The sequence below is a fragment of the Haplochromis burtoni genome, unplaced genomic scaffold (assembly GCF_018398535.1).
Source record: "Haplochromis burtoni strain Fernald_Lab_line unplaced genomic scaffold, NCSU_Asbu1 Contig_2, whole genome shotgun sequence".
NCBI lineage: Eukaryota > Metazoa > Chordata > Actinopteri > Cichliformes > Cichlidae > Haplochromis > Haplochromis burtoni.
Window position 1 is genome coordinate 1,441,418 of NW_024582363.1, and position 25,965 is coordinate 1,467,382.

The window sequence follows — 25,965 nt, forward strand, 5'->3', positions numbered from 1 at the left end:
TTCCGTATAGTAAACCATGTTTGTCATTAAGCTTGTTTTTAAATAATCCAGTGCATTAACAAACAACAATAACAACAACAAAACATTTTGACATCCATGTTTTGGGGTTTTGTTCTATTTTTGTCCTCCACAACTCCATCCTTTAGCTTCGACAGTAACTCAGAAAATACGCCCTTGGCACGACTTTAAAAGAGCAAAATGTCAGCTAAGTGAGCTAACTCAGAGTGGCTGTTTTCTGTTTATTAAAGCTAGTAAACATGCCAAGAAAAACTGTTTTATTGTGTCAGTCTGTAGAGCAAACATCACATCTAACCCTAACATAGGCTGAAAACACGCATTTACTAAACTAATAATTGGGCTTAAAATACAAGTTTGAAGAACTGAAGTGTAAATATTTAATATTTAAGTCAAAGTCATGCTGAAAACCTACAGTCCTTTCTGCGCTCTGTGTTAAGGGCCAAGAGATGGCAGTATGTGCCTGGTAATGGGTTACTGCTAGGTCTGTGTTAAGCAGATGGCATTCTTTCGTGACAAGTTGCTTTTAGGCAGAAGTGTCTGTGTACATCTAAGAAATTTAAGGTCTGGAAATGCAACCTGACCATGCAGCTAGACTAGCAATGAAAAGAGATGCCGTGACAGAAATAAATTTAGCCCAAGAAGGGAAAACAAGTCCAGATTGTAGCCATTTGGTAAACTGTACTTGATCATGTACAGAGAGGAATAACTACCTATAGTAGATTGTTTTGGAGACACCACCCCATTGCAGTCTGCCTTAAACGCTGTTATCAAAAGCTTTCACTTTAAGTGCTATGCTAGTTTATAGATTTTAGATTTGCAGCCACTGGTTTCTTTTCATTCCAGAAAAGTATGAAAATACTTGCAGTGACTTGATGCTTGCTTGTGATGTGTAACGTACTTTGGTAAGCATTCATTTGCAATTGTGTGGCAGCCCAGTTACAAGTATGGACTGTTTTGAGCACGTGCCTTGATAGTGTATTTAAGGTTTAGTGGAAAATGCTGATGCCTAAAACTTGCAAAGAAAATTTTTGTTTTGCAATATGAATAAATTTAGTTGATGCCTCCCTCAACTAGCATCGTCAAAAGGTTTAAGGTGTAAGGCTCAAAAGGTTTTATGGTTAAGAGTATTGCGGAGAACCTGAAGTAACATCTTATGCTGTCACATAAATCTGGTTTTAGATTGAATGATTTCTTATTTTTGTGCATTCTCTGCTGAATTAAACACTCTATTTATGCTTTGCAGGTTTGCCAAACCTAATTTTTCTTGTCTGCTTACTGTCTCTCCAGAGTTTAAAAAGGTCCCTGACAAATCTCCGTGACGTTGGATTCCTTCAAGTCAAAGTTATTAAGGCTACTGATCTGATGGCTGCTGATTTAAATGGTATTTCATGCATTTAGATTCGTCTTAATGACAAATTTAAATGAAACACAAGAGCCCTGCTATAAAGTTTTGAGTGTTGTGTTCTGCAGGCAAGAGTGACCCTTTCTGTGTGCTGGAACTGGGGAACGACAGACTACAAACCCACACGGTCTACAAAAGCCTAAACCCAGAATGGGATACAGTCTTTACATTGTCAGTTTGGGTTTCTGTTTCCACACCCTTTTTGTTATTTAAACTGAAACATATTATTGAACATTACTTTTCTTACATTACTGAACCATTTTACTGTTTTACAAATAAATTGAAATATCCTGACATATTGCTATACGGTGTGCTGATTTGTAGGCATCTGACCTCGTTCTATGTCTCTGCAGCCCTGTCAAAGACATTCATGATGTTCTGGTGGTGACTATCTTTGATGAGGATGGAGACAAGGCGCCAGACTTCCTTGGAAAAGTTGCCATTCCTCTGCTTTTGGTACGTACAACCTCACTAAGAGTCTGTGACGTAGACAATAATCTATTTGCACTCTGTCTAAATTAAAGTGAAGAGGGCGATAACACTCCAGCAGGCTGAAGACTTGCTAAGATGTAATCCAGCGTGACTGATGGTCAGGTTCATGGCTGAGTTCAGCACCTGATGCCCTTTCTGTCCTGCAGATCCGCAGGGGACAACAGATTGCCTTCCCGCTGAAGAAAGAGGACTTAGGCGAGCTGTCGAAGGGGAGCATCACTCTGGAGCTGGAGGTTATTTTTAACCCTGTAAGTAAAGGTTCACCCTGCAATGAGGACACGATGGCTTTGAAAGGCAGGCCTCATTCTGTCGTCTTCTTATTACTTTATCACTTTTTTTTTTTTTTTTTTTTTTTTTAATCAGGTTAGAGCAAGCATTAGAACCTTCCAGCCGAAGGAGAGATATTTTATGGAGGACAATCCCAAGTTTTCCAAAAAGGTTTGATACATCTTTTTACATTTATTCACGATTCATAGTTAACAAAGTATATTTATGAATGGGGGAAAAAGTAAACAAATAAATTTACTTTCCATAACATCAAATTAAAATTTCAAGTTGCTTGTTTATTTATTTTTTTCACTGGTTAAGTCTTCTGAAACTCAGCTGGAACATTTTTTTTTTTTAAATGGGCAGAAAATGAGTCTGCAATTATATTGATAATCAATTAAAATAATTTTGTGAGCAAAAAGTCCCACTTTCAGTTTTTTCTGGTTGAAAATGTGTTTTTAAACAAATGTGCTAGATGTTAAAAAAATAAAATACAAATGATTTTAAGAAATGTGATATTTTTGTGATGCTGAAATATTTGCAACTTCAACCCAAAAAATTATTTGGAAACTAAAAAAAGACATGACAAATTGAACAAATGTTAACATGTTTTTACCAATTGGCTCTTTAAGAAATGGACATAAAAAAATTAAATACTTTTTTTTTTTTCCTTTTCTTTTCTCTGGAAAGCAAAATGACTCCAAAAGCAGACCTTCCTTTGCTTGAATTAGTTGAATTGGGCTTTAATTGAGGCCAACTTTGACTGAATTCTTGTTCACTGTTCTGCTACATTAGTTTGATATACAGTGTGCAAGACAGGGTGCGAGACAGGGTGCCTGACTGTCTGTACTTCCCACAAAGACTCATTGTTGTCAGACAATACATTGCTCACTAACGCCAAAATTGGCTTACACACACCGTGGACTTGGTTTGTAACGTGCAGGTTTTCAGTCTGTTTTAATATCGAAAGACCTGTTTGATGAAATCAGGTCAGATTACTGACATTTTTTGCCCCCTGACCACAGTGGCTCATGCCAAGGCATACCAGCTCCTCTCGCTATTCCTCGAGCTGACTGGATGCTTTTTTTTCTTTTTTTTCTTTTTTTTTTTTGAAGTGTGGTATGGGTGGAACTCCTTACAGAATTAAATCCAAATACCCTGAAATCAGTATCAACTATGACCATTTTTTCAACGCAGCTACTGCAGTATTTAACTGCTTTGTGTGTTTGTCTTTCAGGCTCTGGCCAGGAACGTGATGCGTGTTCAGACATTGTACAGGGCAATCATGTCGACTCTGCAGTACATCAAAAGCTGCTTCCAGTGGGAGAGTTTTCAGAGGAGCCTGCTAGCCTTCCTGGTGAAGTGCTTTAACTGCTTATCAACACACTATCTGCATTTCCCTCTGTTTTCCCTCCAAGGCTGCGGAAGACAACCGCAGTCTGGCCAACCCCTACTTGAACTCTCCTAGAGAGAATCTTAATCAATGCAGCACTGGGCTCAGCAGAAACACAGGCTTGGCCCTGGCTCTGTGTTGGAGTGGACGCTTTCAGTGTTGCATGTCTCCTGGATGTAGAGTTAAGCCTCAGCTGGAGAGAGTAGAGTCCCACCGGAGTCGAGATAGTCTATTTTTGTTCTGCTTCCCTGACAACTCATTAACCCTCTGTCCGGTCTGTGCTCGGTGTGATTTAGACCCCATTATGCAGACAGAAGTTCAATTAAAAGGCTCTTCAGAGATAAGGCTGATTCTCCGTCCTGTCATTGTTGAAGACAAGTGTTAAAGCAAATGTGAAGACAGAAACATGGGAGTAGCCTTTCAGCCTCTGTCTTTAAACTACAAAATAAAGTGGGTGCTGATCTTTTTGGAATTATTCTTTCAGAGATCTGGCGTGATAAAAATGGCATACAGCAAGTTGTTCATTAACTATGCAAGCAATCAAGGTCACCTAAAGTTCCTTTTGTTTTTGCAGCTCATGGCCTGTAGGTGGCAATAAAGTTATGTCAAGCGTTTAGACTTTCTTAACAGACTAAAAGAGATACTGTAAGCCAGCCAGTGGTACAGTTTGTTCAATTTGCCGTGAAAAATGGGAGCTGCAGCACAGAGCTGTTATCTGAGCAGCAGCCACTCTGTGTTTTAGCTCTGAGTCGTGCATTTCATTTTTCAGCTTGGGATTACATTGATCTAAGCTGTGCCGCCCCGGATGAAGTCGGGGTCAGCGTACTTTAATAAGAAACTGTTTGCAATATTTGGTCTTTATTACAATATAAGAAGATTCTTATTTACATAATTATGAAGAATGTAGCGCGCATACTGTGTTGATTATAAGCAATGATATTATTATTTTACCTGACAGCTGAGACACACATACGCTGACGGCGACATCATACAAGCAGGAACAAGTGCACAATGTACACACACATCCTCCCACTGCATCTCGGTATTTGAAAGACAGTACCATCTGTACTCATGTTTTCACACTAATGCTCGCTGCCTTTTCAAGCCTCAGCGAGAAGAAATAAATGGCTGCTTAATACCACCACATAAGCGTAATGAATCAGAGCTTCACTCCTCATGACAGGATACAGTGACGAGCTACCTGCACCATCTGCCGATTGTCAGTTAGACAAAGAGCTTTCGTCAGTACAGTATGCTTTAGATGTGCCTTGTTAGGTAGTGGTTATCTCAGTGAGAAGCCCCAATCCCAAAGGTGTTAGTCTTGTCCTAACCACTGAACTATAATGGATCACACGCTGTTCCTCTCCTTTACTTTATTTCTGAAATAGCACTTGGTGTTTAGCTTTTCTTTTTATGGGTTACCATTTCTTGTCGGTGCTCTGAGTCAAGGGGAAAAAAACACTGAGCCTGTTTCCAAATAGCACTCTTTTTTTTTTTTTTTCTTTCATATTCTTATCTGTCACCCCACAAAAAATGCAGCAACAGTGTTGAAAAGAGTGTGGTCACATGTGCATCCACCTCATCCTCTTTTTGATTTCTGTGTTATTTTCTGGCAACTTTGTATCAACTATTTCTTAAAAGGAGGCTCTACAGGCATCTTGCAGTGCCTCTAAATAATTTTTAAGTCGCATTAATGCCTTTTAAAATATATACATGAAATTTATATAGTTTTGAACTAGATTTGCAATATAAACTACACACTAACATTGGCAAGATAAATTGTGTCTGTTCATCCAAAACTGATTGATTTTGGAGCGTGTCCACAGTGCATTTACAGTATTGCTCTAACCCTCCTCACCCCTTTACAGCAGGCTACATAATCCTTTAAACCATGTAAGTGACTGTCAGTCTAGTGACTTTTTAAGTGCTGAAATAATTGGAGATAAAGCCAAGTTAAATTTGTAACAGTTCTTATAATGGTTAATCACTGGGCGGTATTTTAGGGAGTGGGTAACACGCTCAGTGTTACAAGATTTATTCTCACTCATTCTTCAGTTTATAACACATGAATATGTAGACCAAAAACCTGTGCTTAGACTTCAAGGTTTGACTGCTATATCCTTACTTATTCTGGCATAGCCATTAGCTTATGATGTTTATTTAATGTTAGGGAATCGTTTTAAATTTTGGGTGTGTGTTCAGTTTTGCGACTGTATGACTCTTTTCCACTTATACCACTGTTAGACTACATTTTAACTGTTAGTATTATGCCATAATTGTTACTTGTGGGTGCACTAGGTGTGCTCTTCACTCACATGTTCGCACTAAAAAAACAATGAATGGTCCAAAGCGGTTTTTGTGCCATGCAAACCCTTCCCCCAAACATGAGTGTGGAAATCCTGCTGCTTTTTATAAATGCGCCAGCCTCCAGTTCAGTAGCTGTCCCAGCATAACATATCCTTTTTCTTTTTTTTTTTTTCCCCTGTGATGTGGATTGTATTCCCAAAGTCCCCTTTTGCTGTTGAAGACTGTGTAATGCTTCTCAAGCTGAAATGGGCTACAATTATCACAATCTTTATGGGCTGAGTATACATTTCCACTAAAGCGTGACTTGGCTTTCCCCTTACCCTCGCTCTCCCAGTCATTACAAAGTCCTCACTAATAAAACATAACCCTTCCAGTGAGGAACTGGTTTCATCTCCTCTCCCAGGCCCTATTTTGGCTTGTGATAACACAGGCAAGAGCGTGCTTGGCTTTTTGCACATTAAAGCTGATGGTGGTGGTGATATTGGCGGAGGTGGTGGTGCTGGTGGTGGGAGGGGCGGCACTGATCTGCCATCTTTTATGTCAGTTGGTGCCTCATAGGAGAGTGATGTCTTCACCAGATGTTCTCTTCTATTTTTATTAGCATATAAAAACCTGTAAACCCTTCCCAATGCTTTTGGCCCGCTGCCGTTTTGGCTTGTACTACCTCTCTGATAGGATTATTTTATAGTTCCATTTAGCCATGCAATTGAGATATCACAGGCTATGTTTCTTTATCCTTTTTACCTTAGCCACACAGGTGGAATGTGCATCATAAGTGCCATTATGGATGTTAATTGCACATTCACACAGAAGCTCCCTGAGGCTGTAGTGAATCGGTCAGCTTTAATGTACAGAAGATGAAAGAGATGGAGCAATTAGAGCTATGTGGTTAATGTCAATGCATAGTCAGGAGTAAGTGTAAGTCCAACTGAGCAGAATGGTTTTCTTTTGCTGTATATACAGGATGGATGTGGCCTCATGATGTCACCAGTTGGTTTGCGTAGTCCTCTTTTGAATCCTAAAGCGGAGTTTTTTTGGCAGTCACCGTCTTGGGTGCGTTTTTGTTTGTTTGTTTTTTTTGTTTTTAACTGGATATGAAAAGCAAGCAGTAGGTCTGACTGAGAAACCAAGGACACTGCACACTCATAGGGTAACTACTTGCCAATCTCAAGGTAGCCATGCTTATTCTCTATTTATCTTCTAATCAATTATACTCTAATTCAGGACCGGATGGACATCATTTTCTGTTAGATATCATGTCAAAGAGCATTAACATGTGGCTGAGACTATTAACTCATCAGCAAAGTGTTTATTGAGGTTTGAATTCAAGAAGTTGGGTCATTCTGTCATAGCTTTTTATGGAATTGAACTTGATTTTTCAACCAAAGGAGTCTTCCCCTTTAACAGCAGATTGGCATCACTTTTTAGACCTAGAGCCTCTAGCCATTTATATACCATCTATACCTGCACAGCATATGCAGTCTAACTGCAATTAGTGTGCAGAGTTTGTATAATGGTAGGGCAGCCTTCATTAGCTTGACCAATTATCTTACAATCAATTTAATAACAGATCGAATTCCTGCTCGGTTGATCTAAAATGTAACGCTTCCCCTTTTGCCTTCATTGATGTCTGATTTCTGGACCCTCTGCCCGCAGGTGTTTTTGGTGACAGTATGGTACTGGGAGTTTTATATGCTGCCCCTCTCCTTTGTTCTGCTCATCTCGTGGAACTACCTGCAGATCCAATCTGGACGGGTCAGCCAGGATGTGGTGAGTTGAGAGCAGCTTTGTCAGCCTTATCCATCTTCTCCTCTTTCTGCCAAATGACCTGCTCGCTCTTATTCACGCTTCTTATTTCTTTATTTTGTAGAAAAACAGCCTCTTAAGCCACATTTTGTTCTCATAATTAAAGGCTGGTATGTTTCCATAGCAACCCGTCGCACATGGCTACATAATACATAATAATAAAATAACACATAATACATAAGCATTGAAAACTCACTGAATAGACTAATGTAACAGACCATTATAGCCTAAGCTAATTTACAGCGCTTGTCCTTTACTAACGCAGTTTTCTTTTTTCCCGTTCCTCCTCTAGTTTTTGTCCTCGGCTTCACTGTAATTGGCCTGCTGCCCTGTTCTTGTTGTGACTGGTCAGATTAGAAAAAAAGTTTTTATCTCCTACAATGTCACAAGGTCACAATGCTCCCTGCTTTTTCCCCCCCCCCCCAATGTAACACTCTGAAGAAGTATTGAATGTGAAACACAAGGTCTGTTTAGAGAATGCATTAATGGTGGTTCAACACAGAATACATGGTAGCAAATTTTAGACACCAAGCTCTGCTCACACAACAATTCACATTCAGTTAATGTGTTGACTATTTTTTTTCCCAATTAATTAACTTTTCAGGTGATCTGTGTAAGAAAATTGTAAAACATTAGTATTATTATTATTATTTTTTTTAATTTGACTAAAGCATATGCAATCATACATAAGTCAAATGATCGGTTGATTATCAAAATAAGTAACAATTTAGAACATTAAAAATAGTGGGCAAATTTTTTGCAGAAAACATTATCGGCTCTATATATGTAAGTATACAGTGTATATGTCCTCAAAGAACCAGATCTGCATGTTGATCAGATCATGCACATAGATTCATTTGTCACAAGGAAGCATTAGGGTAAAGATTTATAGAATTTACTTTGGAAATCAATGCAACGCCCTCTGCAACTGATTTAAAGTTTTTATTCCTAACTATGAAAAAATAAAAGTTAAAGTTTGGTCAATAAACAAGAAAACATTCAAAAACTCATCATATACAAACTCTGAGCATATTTGGGTTTAACTATATCTGATATCATGTCCATTTCAAACCTGAAAACACACACATTTGACAAATTTATCATGTGAAATAACCTACATGGATTTTTTTTAAGTGCAGCATCCTGTTACAGATCAGAACAAAAGGTCAATGTTGGAGTAAAGATTTTTTTTTTTTTGCCATGTTGTGGGCAGCAGAAGCAAGGTTTAGACATAACACTGATATATAGCAAGAAGCGTTTTTTCTTGAGTTGGAAAAATGTGCATGTTTATGCTCATTGTAGCCTGAAAATAGCCAGGCAACTGCTGGGGGTTTGACTTCTTAATGCTGCACTAGCTAGATGCTCATTTTAGGTAGTAGGCTAAGATGAGATGATCGGGGTGCGAAACCAAAACAGTAAAGATGAGAGCAGAGAAACAAAAACAATGAGCTGAATCATGCTAAAACACACAGCACCGCTAAGTGGGGTCATTCTAAGTGGGCTTGACCTGTTGAGCTATTTCTCTCGCATACAAGCAATTGTGATCCGGTGCTGATGGAAAGGTATTAATTAGCTATTAGTTCCTGAAAAGTCCACTGTGTCCTGTGTTGGTCAGATTTTCTGCAAAGTGTTTCAGGAGACTGATCTCAGCGTCAGCTCACAGTCCCAGTGAGACGAGCTTTATTAAGTCTGATAATGAAATTCTCATAATTTCACCTCTCCGTTGCAATTGTTTCTTTCAGACCAACTTGGATTTGGCGGATGAGGATGAAGACGATGAGAAGGTATGCGCCTCTGCCAGGTGTTTGCTGACTTTTGTATGCTGCTCAATAAAAAAAGAATTTAGCTTCATTTTGTTCATGTTGACAAAAGGTATCTCCCTCTGATCTATGGGTCTGTGTTGCTAAGCTTTTTATTCAGTACTAAATCTTCTGATGCATTTTGATTCCTGTCAAGCACCAGTTGTATTTTTTTGTAAACTTGTGCTTACCAAAAGACATTTGAGTTTAATGAAGACCTCACCAACCCGTTTCCACTTGTCAAAACACATTCATATGCAAATAGAGGGGTGGGGAAAAGGGTTCTGCTGCATTTGGAAAGTCCCTCAGCTTAACACACCATATAATACCATCAATATGGAACTAATGACGGCACTTAGACATGCTTTTTCAGAGCTCATTTTGAAAGTTTATCTTGAAAGTGTTAAAATGCTTTCAGGCAATGAAATATTTCTTCAGGGTGACAGGAGTTTATTGTGGACATTTTGAATGGCCGGCATTGGCCTGATTTAAAGTGGTTCTCATACTGGTTCCAGTGGGAACGTGACCCTTAAATGGCTGAAGTGGTTTAGTGCAGTGATGGATACTTCACTGAGGTGAAGCGAGATTTGCCTCACATGTGGTTTTTCACATTGAGTCACTGTGCATCTGGAATATCCTTTTGCCCTGTCCCCCAATAACTAACGCTGCCCCCCCACCATCCACACATACCGCAGATCCTCTCTTTGGACCTATAACCCTTCTTTAGTCTCAACGCATTTGATGTGGACATGTGGCCATGTCTCTGTCTGAAGTCTGGCGCTCACTCCAGAGATCTTCGAGAGGATCTGGCCTCCTCTGTTTACTTAAGTCATTTTTCCTCCTGGGATCTGGAGCAGCCTGAGAACGATACTCTGTCTCTTTCATAATGCGATGTCCAGTCCTTTCACATCTTAACTTGCTTTTTTTTCCCCTTCTTTTTTATTTTTGCATTCACATTTTGCAGACACTCTTCATCAGAGTTGAATGAGTGTGTTTACGGGTTTGGTTTCCTGGTATTGATCAAAGCTGTGGTTTTGGAAATGTTGTAGCTATCAGTCTGTGCAAACAAAGCTGAACAGGCAGGGTTAGTTTATACTCGAGCCTGCAAATTCCCACAGAAGTTTTGTTGTTTAATCTACTTTCAAGTGTCCATACTTTATTTCAAATGTGTAATAAATAATACTGAAGTCCAGTACAAACTCTATATACAAGAGATTATTTTATTCAGCCTTTATTTTTAATTTATTATTATTATATTTAGAAGGGAGAGCAAAAAGTGGTGGATATTGCACCATAACATTTACTAAGTAACTCTCTTAGCAAAAACCAAAGCTTGTTTGGTGCTGATTGCAAGCATTAAGAGTAATTTAATGAGCTGCACGTCTGTCAGTCTGTCACAAGCTATTACTGCAGGAATATTGTCAACCGGTGCAAAACCTTTAATTAGAACCATGAAGACACGGTCCTTCATTTTTAATTAGTACTTAAAACAACACAGTTTACACTATTACTGTTCATTACCTTTTTTAAATTCACATCTTTGAGAGAGCTTTATTCTTTTTGCTAAAAATATTTTTGCTCCAAATAAAATTGGCCATATTAGGCAAAAACTGAAGATGTTTTGTATTTATCTTTTTTTGTTGTTGTTGTTGTTGTTTTTGGGGGTTTTTGCAGTTTTTTCATGACCACTGTGTTGCCTTTGAGTGTTTTCCAAAGCAGATTTTTCTTTGTCTTTTTTTTTTTCTTGCTGCTTTAGGAGTCCGAGAGGAAAGGGCTCATAGAGAAAATCCACATGGTCCAAGACATCATCCTCACCGTTCAAAACCTTCTCGACGGGATCGCTTGTTTAGGGGAGAGGATTAAAAAGTAAGAGATAACAATGTATTGTCATTTCAGAGCTGTATCCATTTGATTTTTCCAATTCAAGAATCAGACATGTTTATGACTGACTTTAATTTTGTCATTTTCCTGAAATGTGTTAATAATTATGCATCATTTATTTTTGTTGTTCTATGTTTTAATATTGCTCTAATAAGTACTGTACTTTATGTTTATTTTCACTGAATTAATGCAGAAAAAAAATCCTTTCTTGACTCTGACTGATGTTTTCTTATTTGTCAGCATGTTCAACTGGACCATGCCGTTCCTGTCAGCCTTGGCTTTGTTGGTGTTCATCACTGCAGCAATTATCACATACTTCATCCCTATACGCTACATAGTTTTAATATGGGGTGAGTTGTAGATGTGGTAATTATTTCATTTCTTTTGTGTTCATTGTTTTGTGTTGATGACAAAAATCTTTTTCCACTATTGTAAGTGTTTGTCGTAGAAAAAAGCCCCTCCTCTACTTTTATTTTCATCTCTTTTGTTTGAATCTTTCTATTATCCAGCAGCTATGTAAGGCCGAAGGAGTATTTGCTCCATATGTTTCCGGCTGTGTCTTTTTAACATTTGCAACTTATTATGTTAGTGATGTTAACTATGATGTATATCCTATTGTTAAGACTTTTACTGGATAAATTTATTGGCTGAATGACTGGAGTGTAAAGTGGTGTAAGTCTTCCAGCTATAAAAAGTGACAATAACACAACAAAAAAGGCACATACTGGGGATACTCAAAGCAATATTTCTTGGACAGCATGAGTCTCCCCTGCAAGTATTTGTTTGTATGGAAACAAAGAGCACAGCCACAGGAGACTAGTGTTAATGATATGTTGGTGTGAACTTTTGTTTTAGGTATCAATAAATTCACCAAGAAATTACGGAACCCGTACAGCATTGACAACAATGAAGTGCTTGATTTCCTGTCGAGGGTGCCTTCAGATGTGCAGAAGGTAAGCTCCGCTGGATCAGCCGGCCAGGAAGCCCAAAATCCCAGAGCCAGCTAGCTTTGCATCTTACTACAACAACTCCCAGGCATTCTTTACTCTTGTCTGTATAATTAGCTCCATCTGTATAATTATGTAGCCCTGTATAATTTTGGTTGTGTTTTGGTCCCGATACATCCCTGGTGGAGGTCTGCTGCTTAGCAGCTTTGTAACGCAGGCTGTTCCCAGGCTGAGACGGGAGACGCTGCTGCTGCTGCTGCTGCTGCTGGTGTCTCCTGTTCGTACTTACCAACACTTCAGCTTCAAAAGCTGTCGTGAGTGTTATGGGGTCCTACTGAATCTTACATTCAGTAAGATTCAAAATGGTTACCTTGCACCTATAAGCTATATAAACATTGTTTTTTAAGTGAGTACTATTCACAAGTTTCTTTTTCATTCCTCCTCTTGCACATGATCTCCGTGCTGACCTCTCCTCTCTTTCTTCGCACTCTCCTTTCTGTCTTCTCTCTTTTTACCCGCCGTCGTCTCTGCTCCTCACAGTCCCTGTCTCTCTAAGCTGTTTGACCCCGTTTGTCTCTTCTCCTTCTACAATGCCCTTGGGCCACTGGGTTGCGTAACGGTGACTTTCCAGTATCTCTGTTTTGTTGTTGTTGTGTATGAACGATGACTATGGGTCTCCCTCTCAGTGCTGGTAGTGACAGAACTTTCTTCTTCTCATTTGCAAAAAAATATTACAACAAGTGAAGAAAACACATTTTAATTTTACTTAATGATGAAAGTATCCTAAACTTTTAAACTAATCTTTTTTTGACCACTGTGTACAAAATAATCTACCGTCCCATTATCAGAATATCAAAGACCGCACCCTGTAATGAACCTTAAGAACTCTCTGCTTTTCACTTCATAAATGGGAAGAATTTAAACTGCTTGCTTCTGTTGAGTGATGTCTGTTGTTGTCTAAGGTACTTTTGTTTGATATTTTAAATTTATAAAATGTGATGATTTCCAGGTTCAGTACAGTGAGCTGAGAGGGAGCAGGAAGAAGAAAGTCTTGTAGAATGCACTGTGGATGGAAGACTGTATGAATACTGGACCCGATGCTGCTGTGTGTGGGATTCCCACCTAAAAACACTTTCAGGAGGATGGAGGAACTGTCTGAGCGCTGCGGTCTCTCACTTGGAGTTGGTTTCAGGTTGTTCAGCCGGCACGAATCCTCATTCACTGCCTCATTCAACCAGCACCTAAACAGCTTTCAGCCAAAGATGTCCTTACTGAGGACTTTTCACAGATTACTTTAAATATTTACTAATGTCTGTGCATTCTATGTACAGTTTACTCTTAAAGATTGATAATTAGAAGCTGCTTTAATTTATATTCTTCGCCTCGGGTTGTGCCATCTGGAACTCAACTGTAATATTGGTTTGTAATATGATTATACATGTTTGTCCTGTACATATTTTAATTTACGTAACATACTTAAAATCTTTTATGCAATTTAAGAGAAATAATCTTTACAGTAAATTTTGAATTAAACATGTTACTTAAAAAAGGTATATTTTTCTGGAAGTGCAAGGTCTCTGGTTTTAAATGTTAGTGATGATTTACAGGCGCAATTATTTTAACTTGCACCTTTTTATATGTTTATATAAATGGATAATGTAAAGTTGGTCACAAATTATGCATCATATTCCTTTATCTTTAAGCATAGATAAAGTGATATGCTCATAAAATGGTGACTAATTTTATTTTTGCATGATATATGGGCCTATTTTTACATGCAAGGATATGTGCCTGCATTAAGTTTTTAAATTGCTTTCATACATTCCATACAGAGGACTGTACTCTGTTGTTTTTACTCTTTGCTTGTTAGTGGGGTGGGGCCACTTCTGTACACACTTTATTTATTATTGGCAATCACTGAAGAAGACTTTGTGTCCTTCATTTCTAACAGCAATAAATCTGCACACAAACACTTGGCGGTATGTTATCTGCCTCTACTCTCTCAGCTCTGTGCTGCATCTCTTTGAATTCATCTGCAAGCATCATCTATCCTCTCCCTGCTCCCTTGCTGCAGGATTGTGGGCGTCTAACAGCACCGTTTCAGAGCCCCCTCTCTTCATTAGGCTTTCATGAAGCAAGGCAAAGCTGTGCGAGACCTCACCGGCGCCCGGGCTCCCCGCTGCGTTGATGGCCCTTGGGCGTCGCCACAAGCAGGAGGACCTGCCTGACCTCCTCTCAGCTGCTGTGACGAGATGCCTGCAGCCAGCATCCTATCAAGCACAGCAGCCAGACAATCCTCTGGTACTGGGCTGCACACGGCTCAGGAGGTGGATTTTAAAACCAGCCACAAGCAACAACAGCCTCACTAATTTAAGGATTGGAGAATTGGAATAGTTAAGATGTTGCTGTTCCGAGTAATACCCTGGGTTTTATGGCTTTTAAGTCAGAGCGCGTGGGCTCTCAGTTAGCTGCCTCTTAAATGAGAAATGAGGAAAATTAGAGGAAACCTGGTCTCAAGTAATACAAGAACAATATTTTTGTATACATTTTTTTTTTTTTTTTACAAATCTATTTGAGGATTGACCTCATTAGAAGCTTAAGATATCGCATTTGAGTATAATTGAGTCTTGTTAACATTGTATTGTTTCATTAACTTACTGTTGACAAATAGCTGCTCAATGCGATATGCATATAATACCCTGGACGGTGCTACACAATATATGCAATAATTTGATGATTTGTCCAACTGTCTGAGGACAGAAGGTGTGGAGACTGTGGCAGGTGATGACCTGTATATCTCTTCATCTAGTTATAATGTTGATTTGGGTATTCAATATTAATAACCTGCTGTCAAGGACACTGGAAGGACATTTCAATTTGACACTTATAGGCTCAGCATGAATATGTATAGGCAGCGAAAGGCTTCAGAATTACCAAGTAAAATCATGGTTCACACGTGGAGACTAATGTGATGTGGCACCTGCATTATGATGAACCACATATACTGTGGCCAGTAGGTCTCGAAAGACTTGTCATAACTCAATATCGGACCAGAGAACATTCAGCTGTGCCTGTGTTTGTATGTGTGCAGAGAGGCGCGCTGCATGTGAAGCTGTGGATGCGCAATAGCATCCTTAACAGTTTTTATTAAGTCATTAATAACTAAATTCAGTATGAACTCTGTGTGTGTGTGTGTGTGTGGGGGGGGGAGAATGATCTAATGGGCAACAGCACTTAAATGATTCCCATCACTGCACAAGACCGTTTGCTTAGCAGGAAGCTGTTTGCACCTTCACTCACAGCAAGCTCGCCTGCTTGTGTCTCAATTCCTATGGCAAGTCATATGACATTTTATTTTAACCTCTGGCTGCCTGTCAAAACTTTAGTAATATGTATGACTATGTTTGTTTTTTTTTAAGTATGTTGAACGTGTTTACCTCTGCGCAGAGATCTTATTGGTTCCAATAAAAACACAGCTCAGATCAATGCATGTAGTCAGCTACTTGTAAAATAGTGTGATCACATCTGTTCATTTTTTCAGCTGTCTTCCTGTTTCCAAATATTACCTCTCATCACAAGAGATGTATAATTATCACAAAATTGTTCTGATGATGAGAATAATTATCGTTACCATCATTGCTGTTGACCTCTTGCCAGCAACTGTTAATCAGCTAATATGTTTTGATAAAGTAGGCTGGCTGGGAATCAGATCAGCACGTTGAAACTTATCAATTTCAGTTGGATAACAGTCTCCAGACAGTGTGTCACATTGTCAAAGAAAACAAAGCACCATCTTGGGATTTTGTAGTTTCAAGGGATTTTTAGACACTTTGTTAACGTAAAAATGTTTCTTTTTTTTTTTTAAAGCCTGGTATATTTCCCATTTATTTGGCTATTATTATTAATATGGCTCTAAATTGATAGTTTGCACCTATGCTCTAGAAATGTCTCTTTACCGCTGTTATCGAATATGACATTTGGTCAAAAGTTATAAAAGTCTTATAAAAAGCAAGCACAAAAAGACCAGGGACTTGCATTTATCTAGTACACCAAAGAGCTCTGTCAGGGGAACCTCGCCAACTGACCCACAAACGCATTCATTCACACTCAGCCGTTGCTCCAGAATACGCCTGATGTAGGTCTGCTATATTGCATCACTAAAGTGCTTTGATTCCATTAATTGAGGCAATTTTTGGAAGTAGTGGCACTCTGCCTTCTAACATACCTGATATATTTATCACACTACATGCCTAATGTGCCAAAGTTCAACTGAATCATGCCTCATCCCACCTCCTTGAGAGGGCCAGGTCATGGGATGCTTAACCAGACCCTGGCAAAGTACACTGTGATCACAATTGTCAAACAAACTGGTCTTTGTGAGGTTAAAAAAAAAAAAAAACCCTTCTGGCAGTACCATGAGTTGCAACTTGAGGCTGACTTCTAAAGCAAGTCTTCCAAACCTCGAGTTAGTTATAGAGCTTTTCTACTGTGTTTGTTGAGATGGTGCCTTTTGAAGCATGTCTTGTAAAATTTGTAATGTAATTAGGGGTGCGTTTCGTATCATTTCAGTGTTTTATTTTTTTCAATATACCGCCAGTATTGTAAAAATCTATTAATTTCCAAGTTTAAGCTCAATTATTTTAACTGTAATAGACAAAAGTCGTGTCATAGAAGACATGAATGAAAGGCTACACAATGCTTTACAGTGTTACTCCAAGTAAAATTGAAGTTTTCATATTCTGAGAACCAAGGAAAAGAGAATCTTCCCCTTGAACTTTTTTGTGATTTACTTCCTCTTTGGAGCTAAAAGAGGCCACCCGAACACATGATTATTATTATTATTGAGATATCAGTGGAAAGCTTAGGATGTCCTCTATTTAGTAGCTCAAATAAGTTAAAAGATATTGACCAAAAACCAATGTCTATTACAGAGGACAGAAATGAATAGGCTAGTTTTCAGGAGGGTCTACACTCATGGGACACTTTATTAGCTACAACTTACCAAGACTGTGCTGGAACCAATTTTACCTTCAGAACTGCCTTAATTCTTTGTGGCACAGATTCAACAAGGTGCTGGAAACATTCCTGAGATTTTCGTGATAGCATCACACAGTTGCAGATTTGTCAGCTGTATGTCCATGATGTGAAACTTACTCTCCACCACACTCCAAAGTTGCTCCATTGGAGCATGATGACTGTGGAGGACATTTGGGTGCAATGAATTTATTGGCATGTTCAAGAAACCAGTTTGTGAAGATCTTAGCTTTGTGACGTTATATCCTATTTGTAACGAGTTATCCTGCTGGAAGCTGTCATCAGTAAATGGGTACACTGTGGTCATAAAGGAGTGGGCATGGTCAGCAACACTACTTGAACTTCAGCAGATCATCTTGACCATGTCTACACTGCATTGCTGCCATATATTTGGGTGACTGAATACTTGCATTAGACAGTTAAATATGATTATGAATGGCACCAGAAAAAATGGGTTTTGTTCTAGTGTTTGAACTTTACTCTAGATTTTTGGAAAATCTAGTTCAGATAGCAGTTTAGATACAGCTATCTGTAGCACTGTTGAAGCAAACCCAATACTGGAAGACTTAAAGGAGCTTTAAGGTGAACTACTGTAGACTCCGTTAGAAGGAATCTAACATTTTAAAGCATATTCTGCCCACAAGGTCTGAATCAAAAATTCAGAATGTCAGGCACACTGGCAACAAATCTGAAATGTCACAGAGAGATGAAGCATCTAGCAAGTCAGAAATATCTGTGAGTGGCTGAACACAACAAGAAATAATTACCAAAGGGTAAGACTACGAGCAAACAGCGAAAATAAAAAAAGTCAATTTTCTTTCCTGCTGTATGCTATATCAGTCAAATAGTAAGACATATGTGCATTGATTTTGCATTTAAAGTGATTTGTCTGCAATTTTGTTTTTAATTCAACAGATTTTTTAAAATCAGTACTCAGTATATGTCCAAAGAACTGCTTTGCAACTCAGACAATGAGGCCATCTAAAGAAACAGAATGGGGGTTTCTAGAACAACTTCACCCACTTCCAAGGTGCATGGAGAAGAACAAGAGGTTGAAGATACAGCAGCACTTGCAGAATAGGGAACAGCTTTATTATAATAACCAGTAGGTTTCAGCCTTTTTAAGGCTATTCTTTACGACAAGTGTTAGTTAACCTCTTTGAACATCCAAAGAAATGCACAAAAAAAGACGTGTGTTGTTAGTACTACAGCACTAGGAAGCATTTCGATATAAATGTCATTTTATAGAAACACCTTGGCAAGTTTTTTTGTTTTCTTTTCCTTTGTCAATCAACATTCATTAGTTGTATGTATTAATGAGCATGAGTTTGACCATGCGGACACACCACACTTCTCCTACCACCCCCTGTAGTTTCTACAATCCCACAGGGAGTCTGGGTCCAGGTAAATCACAGGCGCAGTGTGCACTAGCTGTGCTGCTGCCCACAGGCTGTGGCTCGACTGTGATGTCCCGGAGCAGGCCGACATCAAAGACCTTGATCCAAATGAGCCTGGGGCAATGAACAGCTCAGAGCTCTGATTGACAGAGGAGATGCAAAATAGTTTTTGTGAGAACGACAGAGTGATGTTATGTTGGCCTTTTGTCTGTGTTTGTTGTTGTTTTGCATCAGATACTCACTAAATGTACTACAGATTTCCCCCCTAAAATTCTGTTAAAATCAGCACTGTCAGGTAAGATACACAGTACGTATTGACCCACAGAGAAAAGTTCTGTGCAAGACAGTAGACCTTGTTGTGGCCTCCAAAACATTTGAATTCAATTGAAGCACTTAGAGGCGTTTTTGTCTTTGTTGCCATATTTAAATCTGAAGTGTTTATTTTTGTCTATAGCTTTTGCTCCTTTTCAACTGGGAGGATCCATTGATGTTTGGGATGTGTGTGTGATGCACCTATTCCATTGTGCAATTATTTAAAGTAATTACATCAAAACACATTTGTATTTGAATTTTTTTTTTAGCCATAAAAATAAACTTTCAGAAATGCTAAACTCTCAGTAAGACGTTAAGATTTCTGTTGTTTTATCTTAAAGATTAAAGGTTGGGGAAAATATTTTGTGTCATAAACAAATCTCAAATAAAAACCAAAAAATGTCTTTTAGTATTTGTGGACTTTCCTGGCGCAAAATGCATTTGTTCCTTCTGAGGATGTTAAATTTTAAACCAATAAATAATTTCTTGAAATAGCTGGACACTGGCATTTTTAGTAGTCAGCACTCAAACTATATTGTGCTATATTGTTTATTTATTAAAGGCAATTTTTAGATGTGGATAAACACTCATTTGGTCATGTGATGTAGCACTTAAGTACCTGTTTCTGACCTCCCCAAACAAGGACCCCATTGGTTGTTTGTGCAGCCTGTTATTAAGATCTTTAGTTATGTTTCAAAGTTGGAAAACCTCTTGCAACCATTTGAATCAGTTCATATAAAATGTTTTCTAGTATTATCTTTAAAGTGGCCAACCTAAGATCTATGGCTCCCAGCAGCAAGTGACTATAAAAGTACTGTCAATGTTCCATTTGATTGTGGCTGAAGCATGGCATTTCACTTATTTAGCCATTACGTTTAACAGTTTGTCCATTTCAGCAATTTATCCTTTCTTTTGAGGCATTGCAATTGTTTAGAAATTACATTTAGTAAGCTATTGCAACCTCATTTCTTTCCTTTTACAACAGTTTTGCAAAGTCTGGGATGAGAATGAGTCTTCGTAATCAAATCCTAATTTCTGCTCAGTCACATTCATTTTTCTTATCCTTATTGTTGTAGAAGCCATCTAGGATACAGATATCCTAGAGTGAGGCAAGATTATGAGAAAGGTGGTGGATCGGCCCAAAACTAGACAGGACGATCTGTGGAGTTTTGGGCTGTTGGGACCACAGTCACAAAGAACACTACTTGTAACACACTGCTGTAATGAACTGAAGTCTTGCAAAACCGTGAGGTCCCCCATGCTCAAGAAGTCACATGTATACCCCAGTCTCCAGACTATAGGAAATCCATGAAAAGAGTTGATGCTTTAAGTTGCCAAGCAGTAGCCAAAAAAGGAGTTTCTGTAAACATATCAAATCAATTTATAACTTTTTTTTTTTAAAATTTGTTTGATATTCTCTCTTCTGTCGCCTTGAGTCGATTGATGTTGTGATTTGGTGTTGTATAAATACAATTGAATTGAATTGTCTCTCACCATTAAAATGAAACTAGCCATAAAAATAGAGAATGTTCATTTTTTTGTAAGTGAGCAAACTTATAAATTCAGCAGTGGATCAAATAATTATTTCCCCCACATGCAGCATAGTTGGTGAGATGAACAACAGCTGAGGCCAACAATGTTGACCGACATAATTATTTAAGAAGCCTAAAATTTAAAAGAAACAACCAAGTTTGAAAATGAACAACAAATGGGCAACTAAAATCACATTACAACTTGTATGTGAAGCAGAAGTCATCAGCCATCTTCCTGGAAGCTATTTTTGGCTAGTTGTATGACCATGCTGTACCTTTTAATAACAGAAGATGTTCCCAGTGGTTAATGATATTTGAAGTACAAATTATTTCCAGATTTCCTTCAGATGTCTAAATTGTTGCTCAGTATGTCATAAATTCCCTGTAATACTAGAATAGTTATCCTGTAGTTTAAAAAAAAAAAAAAAAGTTTAACTGCAGCCTAAGTCTCTTTTAAGATTAAGGATTTTTAGCACTGGAGATTTGGTCTCCAGGTATTGCATGCTGCCTGCCCACTGCTCCTTAAGGTCAGCTGAATTTCCCAGAGGAACCCACCCGACTGCACTGGTACACTGTTCAAACAATGAAACCCTAATTTCAAAGTAATCAGCTCTTATATGTTAAAGGTTACAATTTAACATCAATCAATCCATTTTCTCTTGCTTGTCCAGGTTGTGGGGGGTTGTGGACTAAGCAGAGATGCCAAGATCTCCCCTATCTCTCCCCCACCACTTCTTCAGCTTAAGAGGATACCGAGTCATTAACAAAACAGTCAAGAGATATCGTTTCTGTCCATCGATGTGTCGCAGTTTTGTCCCAAGGTTTTGTTTTTGGACATGCCTGTTACATGTCTCCTTTGAGATGTCCGGGAAGCATTCCAGATGATGCACAAAACACCTCAACTTGCTCCTTTAAATATGAAGAAGAAGTGGCTCTATTCTGAATATGTCCTGAATGACTGAGCTCCGCACCCCATCTAAGGACGGACGGAGGCAGCCTTGAGAGAAAGCTAATGTCTGCCTCTTGTATTCTCAGTCTTATTGTTTTGTCACCACCAGTAAATGTTGTCAGTCTCCCACTCCACCCTCACCCAACCTGTGAATAAAGCCACAAGTTACCTCCATCTCTTGGAGCAATATCTCCTCCCCAACCCCAAATTTTGTGGCTGATAATCATACCTTCCACTGCCTCAAACTGAGCTTCAAGCTAACCGAGTGTGAGCTATAGGTCAGTGCTCACTGAAGCCAGTCTAAGGCATTTACACAATTTATTGATTATAATAATTCTGTAATCTGTAATCATCAGATTTATCTTATAGATTTAAATCTTGTGAGATTAGAGGTTTTATTTTCATCAAAACAAAATATAGAATTGTTTTAAAGGAATTAATAAATAAAAATTGACAAAAACATGAACCCTAACCCTTTATTACCACCTACAATATATAGGTGCTAACATTAGCATACTAACACTTGCTTATATCCCATGTAATGGCACTTTGACCCTCAGGATGGAATAATGAGTCACTGTTATTCCTAGTCTTTGCTCAGTCTAAAATGAGAGGAGGAAAATGTGGCACTGCTAGGAGAGTGTATTTTCTGACACAGTCAGTTAATTAAAAAAATGCAACAATGGCTCAAACTCTCTATATTAAAGGGAAAGATGGCCAGGGTGTGTGTTTTAGCCTAACAATACTCTTTTTGCAGAACTTACGCTTCCTGGCACACTGCTTAGATCATCACCTTCCCACAGGCCCGGGGCCATGGGCATCAGGTGTAACCAAGGACTAGAAGCCTAATTTGTGCCACAACAGGCAGAGATTATGCAGCTTCCAGCAGGTCATCACACAGGTTAGGTTGTTGGATAATTTGTATCTGGTGATGGTAGAAAGAGACACAAGTTGTTTTGATGTCCCTCTGGCATAAATGCAAAGGAAAACTAGGCAAAGAAGCAAACAGGATCCATAGCAACTGCTGCATCAGAGCAGGTTATTGAAAGAAGTGTTTGGGACACAAAGTGCATTATTTTATCTAGAAAAAATCGTACTTGGCAGATGAATATGTTCCTTTGGCTGGTGAATCAGAAAGTTAATTATTGATAGTGCTCATGATAAGTGTTGTTTGAAGCAGGTGCAAAGCATGTTGAGAATTATGATGTTAGGTCTTGGATCTGGCTGTTCTGGCCACTGGGGTCAGACATGGAATTGATAGAGTCCTTTCTGTACTGGAAGAATGAGACTACTTTTCCATAATGCATGATGGAGGATTAATCGTAGGAGTGCTCAGGTTGTTATTAGCCTGTTTGAAGTTGTAGGCCATCTGTGGGTCAGTGTGCGTCCAGTTGATCCTGGCAGTAGACAGGGTCACTCCCAGTCTGTCTTTGCTGAAAATGTTGGATGATTGCAAGTGGAACTACAGCCCTGACTGCTTTGAGAGGGAGCACCCGTCTGCCTCCCTCGCTGCCCAGAGCATAAGAAACATCTGACTCTGTTCTGTTCTGACAGAGACCTAGCAAATCCAGGTTCAGCTGTGGAATGCTTTCCTGCACAGGCAGTTCTATGACCTCCAAGTCACTGCAGCTGGTCTCTTTCAAGCAGATTCTCACAGGAGCTGTTGTTGGTGTACAGAAATGCTGCCGGTGATGCTAATGGTGTGTGGGACTCTTCTCAGCTTTCCTCCCAGGGAGGATTTGCCTATGAGAGGCCAAGTAGGAGCAGCAGACTGGCAGGGGGAGTCATCTTCTGTCTGCAGGCCATACTGAAAATTGATGTCTGACTCAGTTCTGTCCAGAGCCTTTCTATTCTCCGCTGCAGGTGTATCTACAGAGATGTGGGGTCTGGACTGCAAGGCCAAAATACCCTTCTGAAAGAATGAGCCCAAGAAAAAGCTACTTTTTAAAAGCATCTAATCCCCCAAATGTTTTCTTTTTGTTTCATGCTGTTTAACTACACTAACCTTAGCCATTTCATTTTTCCTTGTTTTACAAATGGATTTTTCAGAACCGTTACCAAAAAGTATATGCTCAGATACAATACATGTGACCCAAATACTGTTTCTTCACTCTCTGATGACCTGAGTAATTGAAATCCCCTGTGCGCCTTTTATGACAAGCTGTTAAAGTTGTAGGAAAAGCTGCGTGTCCCTCTGTGAGGATGATAGACGGCTTATTGAAACTCTTGCATATGTAGAAGATGGTAATAGGTTCCTGTGGGAAATGTTGCCGTGCCCGTGCCCAAGACAGCTCTCTAGTCAAAAAATGAATACTAAATTGTATGAAACAGACCAAGTCATTGTACAAACCCTTCATTCCTGCCCCTCAAGTTACATTTATTTACTGATGCATGAATACTAATTTGTTAAGCTTTCTCACTGAGTTCACTTTCTTTTATGGTTGCATCATGGTTTAAACATTTAGGTTTTCTATTTTTTAAGTAATCCATTTTTTGCTTGAAAATGAATGTGGAATAAATGGATTTTGGTCCAGTTTTTGTCCATATCGCCAGCCCTTAAGAAACTTTTTAAACATAATCAGATCTCGTGATTTATTGGTAGTTAATATGTCCTCTACTTGTCATAAAAATGTGTACCCTAATTTGTTCTATTTAATTATCGCATAAAAACCTACTATACTGCCCTTGAATCCTGGTCTCATATAAAGTGTAAAGATGAATTGTGAAAAGAATGTGTGTTTTCTCTCAAATGCTCCCCCCCTCAATCTCATCAGCCACCGTGATTAAGGTTTGGCATTGGGGATTGTGCTGTCTTTTTGGAGAGATATTTCAGCTGCATTTCTGACACTCTGAAAGGAGAGGAAGATAAAGGAGGCGTTGGGGAAAAAACTCCTTCCCGTTGTGTGAGTCCTAGAGAGGGCCTTGAACCCTGCCATTCACGCCTTTCTCTCCATCAGCTGAGTCTAATTGCCAGAGAGGACAGGAGACCCCAGGCCTGATCGTTCCTTATCCTCTTTAGCGCTTTCAGGCGAGTGAAAGGCGAGCTTCTGCTTTTGATCTTTTCTCTGATTCGCTTTTTCTTCTCTGTCATCCCTACCATCCTCTCCTCAGGAGTGACACCAACTCCTTTCACTGCCTGCCCCCGTCTCCATCTGCCCAAAATAATGACCAAGGCCCAGGCATTATTAAACAGAGGTGGAGAAGAGAGGTCAGCACCGGGAGAGGGAGAGGGAGGTCTGGAAGGGGACTCCAAACTCTTCTAAGGAGGGGTGCCCCTATTCCAAATCTACTCCGTAGCCTCTCTGTGTTCCCCTAAATTCATCCCTTACAGTTTTCATGGCCTTAGCCTGGAGAAAGCCCATTCTTTAACAGACCACGTACGTGAAGGCTCGTCCTTTCCCAGAGGCGCTGCTACAATAAGACCCCAGGCTGCTTGAGACAATGGAGCCTGTGTGATCTCTCAGCCAGACTCAGGATGAGACGATGCCTTGCTTGCCAGTCCCATGGGAGGGTAGACCCAGTGGTCATTGTTGACAGCTAATGGACAGCATCTTTCCACTGGCAGGCCCCTCTGCAGACTGTGTCATTTTAAGTTGCTTAATAACAACACTCAGTTTTGACCGACAGAGGAATTCTATCGAGAACTGCAGTTTGTTTGCAGATGAAAATCATTCCCCTCACAAATCTCAAAAGCTAACACTGGGGGAGTGATTGGATGAATGAAGCCAGCAAGCAAAGACGGCATTCAGTGGATTAAATTCAATATAACTTGTGAAAAGAGAACAGAATTGGAATCTCTTCATTCAGCAGAACATTAAAATTACAGGCACTCATTTTTTATCCATAGCAGAGAGATACAGACAGGTGATAATTGTGAAAGAAGATGCAGGACAATACTAGACTTCAGCCATGAAAGACTATGCATAACACCCTGTATCTACACTGATCTTGTGATGTTGTTTTTGGCACTAGTTGAATACGTTGTAGATACACTATAATGACTGTCCTCGCTCTGTTAGCTGATGTAGTGGCGTAATAGAGACATGAGTACCTTTATTTCAATTAAACGTACTTGCACATAATACAATTCATACACTTGTCCACATTTCATATTGATTTTGTTTTACAGGCAGTAAACTTTCACAGTGATCCTGCCTAATCCTAACAAAGGTGTGGACATAGTTGTCCTTGGTTTGATTTTCAGACTACTTATCATTAACACACAGCGGCGGTGAGGTGAAAGGGACTTATATTAAATCTGAAGGGCAAATTTGTAGCCAAAACAACCCCAGGCACATTCAAACTTTTCCAGTCGATGTCAGTATGTACAGGGAGTGCAGAATTATTAGGCAAGTTGTATTTTTGAGGAATAATTTTATTATTGAACAATTGATATTCATTAATATCAAAGCTGAATGTTTTTGGAAGT

At 39.2% G+C, this 25,965-nt stretch overlaps 1 protein-coding gene across 1 annotated transcript in view; it reads left to right on the forward strand.

Moving 5' to 3' along the window:
• mctp2b (multiple C2 domains, transmembrane 2b) overlaps positions 1-14,284 on the forward strand; it is a 43,183-nt gene extending 28,899 nt beyond the window's left edge. Inside the window, exons 12-23 of the mRNA XM_014333710.2 lie at positions 1,306-1,399; positions 1,489-1,591; positions 1,774-1,876; positions 2,059-2,160; positions 2,276-2,350; positions 3,417-3,536; positions 7,536-7,649; positions 9,428-9,469; positions 11,241-11,350; positions 11,606-11,715; positions 12,221-12,318; positions 13,322-14,284. Coding sequence (XP_014189196.1) covers positions 1,306-1,399; positions 1,489-1,591; positions 1,774-1,876; positions 2,059-2,160; positions 2,276-2,350; positions 3,417-3,536; positions 7,536-7,649; positions 9,428-9,469; positions 11,241-11,350; positions 11,606-11,715; positions 12,221-12,318; positions 13,322-13,369 — 1,119 coding nt within the window. The 3' untranslated portion in view covers positions 13,370-14,284. The remainder of the gene's footprint in view (positions 1-1,305; positions 1,400-1,488; positions 1,592-1,773; positions 1,877-2,058; positions 2,161-2,275; positions 2,351-3,416; positions 3,537-7,535; positions 7,650-9,427; positions 9,470-11,240; positions 11,351-11,605; positions 11,716-12,220; positions 12,319-13,321) is intronic.
• Positions 14,285-25,965: the final 11,681 nt, after the last annotated feature.